Here is a 2,441-nt window from a genome sequence, read left to right as displayed (position 1 = left end):
ATACATATTGATATTGATTTATTGTTGAAGGAAGTAATTTTATGAAAATCACAATATAATCATTTTATGCATTTTCTGCCTTTGCTGATTTTAAATTATTAAACTGTCTTAGAAGAGAGAAATGAAAGAAGTGTTGCTAATCACAGAGAAGAAGTACATTTGGTTTTGTTCGGTAGCAAGGACAGGCTAGTGTCTGTGTTTGTCATAAGAGATCCCAGAAATTGCTGACCAGAGTGGCAACGGCCAGCTCAGGTGCCTCAGGAGACAAACAGAAAGATTAGGGGAACATCCAAGGTCCCCAAGATCAACAGCTGATGGGAATCAGCCTGAATCAGCTTTGCACATTTTCAGATATTTTTAATGATGTAATAGAATGAGATAACCAAAAATTATATGTTTGGGTCTAGCCAGAGAGGGGTTCAGACTTCATGCCCTGAACCAGCTGATTTGTATTAGCTCAGATAGGTTGGAAGTCTCACCCAGACCGGTCTGTAACTTGTGTGATTCTTGGCTGATTAAATTCAAGTTATGATTTTTTTATTCCACTGTTGTCTGAATCCTATTCGTTTAAAAGAACACGCACATGCATCAGGGATTAATTAACCACAACATTTGCCCAGCCCTAAGATGTATACATTACATCTCATATGCTGTCAACTCTGTTAACAGCATCACCTAACCCTTACAGTAAAAGTTTTCATTTATTTTAAAACCTCACGTCGAGCCCTGTACCACCCTCTCTTTTCCTGTCTCCTTTGTGCTGCCACTGCCATTGCTGCTCCTAAACATACAAAACGATTTTCAGAGTTGAGGTACAGCTCCTGAACCTAAAGGTAGCTAATTTTATACTAAACAAGAAAAAAAATCCACTTATTGGTCACTATGGAGAAGCATTTCACCAACTCTAGTGAGGTGTTGTACTGCACCTGGCAACCTAAACATAACCTAACCATACTTTTATAATATAAGTACTGTGGAAATAATGAAAACATTATTGAAAATTTATCTTGGAAAAAAAAAAATCAACCTGACTTAGTTTTATATTTAAAAGTAATAAGAGGCTAATACATATTTCACTAACTAATTTAAGACCTCGTCTGAGCTTCTTAAATATTGGACGAGTGAACCATCCAGGATTAGGATGACGGAAAAAGATTTGGTTTCTATATATTAAAGTAGCGCGACAGCAAGGTGTTATAAACAAGCCATATTCACGGCAACATTCCCGACAGACCGTTTTACCTCATTCAAAAGAGTTTCTGCCACTGTCTCCGCCTCCCAAATACTCCCAAACACACTGTTCAGAGGGGGCGGGGGAGCGCAGTGACATGACGCTATGTTGCGCCTTCAAAATAAAAGCACGCGAGTTACAGATTTAGTATTTTTTTTTCCTCCGCAGTGTAATTTTTGGGTAGGACAAATGCGCTTGTCTCCAATATGGGGGGGGGGGGGGGACATGTCACCCCCGGTTCCTACGCCTATAGGCAGAGGTAACTTAAAAGGTATTTATTGAAACACAAAAACAAATACACAAAATTCTCTTGGGAGCCAGGCAAGGAGCATAATCCAAAACAAAATAAGACAAGACATGGATACCGGAACACTCCACCATGACAAAACAACAACACAACAACCAGCAGGGGAAACACAGGACTTAAATACACAAGAGGGTTGATGAGGGGAGTGGAAACAGCTGGGAACACAGGTGAACCAAATTACACCAATGACCAAGTGGAAGCATAACAGAACATAACACACAGGGACCAGAAGGCTGTCACAATAAAACAGGAAGGCAAAACAAGACAAAAACTCAGACTTGACTTAAGAGGTGGTAAGCACCCAGGGAACCAAAACATGACCTTCCATGAGACACAAGGCAAGAATCTAAGACATGAGAAACCAAGACACAGACTGAACACTAAACACTAGGGAACACTGGGAAACTAGAAATCAAAACACAACCATAAACAGAAACAAAAGAAGCTCAAAGGAAAGTACGATTCAAAAAACAAATTATAAACCAAAACGTTGGGTCAAAGGACCCAGGATCATGACAATCGTATGGTGATGCACTGTACTTTGCTGAGGTGCGCTGGTTCAGCAGGGTAAATGTGCTGAAGAGTTTGGTTTGTTTGTTTTGTTTTTAGTTAAGAGCTGAAGTGAAGAGATTCTTGGACGATGGAAGACTGGAAGGCTGTTCCTGAGTTGGGTGATCCAAAATGGAGTTGGCATTCCTTGTGGAGATAAACATCCTGAACCTGAAGCTGCACAGTCCTGGACAGCTCATCACAAGAGCCTATGAGAGTGTGAAAGCCTTCTCTGCAAAACTGAGACTGTGGAAAACTCAACTGTCTGCAAAAAAAACCTCTCTCATTTTGCTGCATGCAGATCTTTGGTGGAAGAAGGCACAGCATTCAGTTCTGTTCTGCTACTGAAAACCT

The 2,441-nt window shown here is 40.4% G+C and overlaps 1 protein-coding gene across 1 annotated transcript in view; it reads right to left on the bottom strand.

The window, feature by feature from the left end:
• Positions 1–202: 202 nt before the first annotated feature.
• The window catches only part of LOC115791960 (clathrin interactor 1-like), an 11,409-nt gene continuing 9,170 nt past the window's right edge, over positions 203–2,441 (bottom strand). The window contains exon 4 of the mRNA XM_030746268.1: positions 203–256. Coding sequence (XP_030602128.1) covers positions 203–256 — 54 coding nt within the window. The remainder of the gene's footprint in view (positions 257–2,441) is intronic.

Source organism: Archocentrus centrarchus, chromosome 14 (assembly GCF_007364275.1).
Source record: "Archocentrus centrarchus isolate MPI-CPG fArcCen1 chromosome 14, fArcCen1, whole genome shotgun sequence".
NCBI lineage: Eukaryota > Metazoa > Chordata > Actinopteri > Cichliformes > Cichlidae > Archocentrus > Archocentrus centrarchus.
This window is presented reverse-complemented; position numbering and strand designations above follow the sequence as displayed.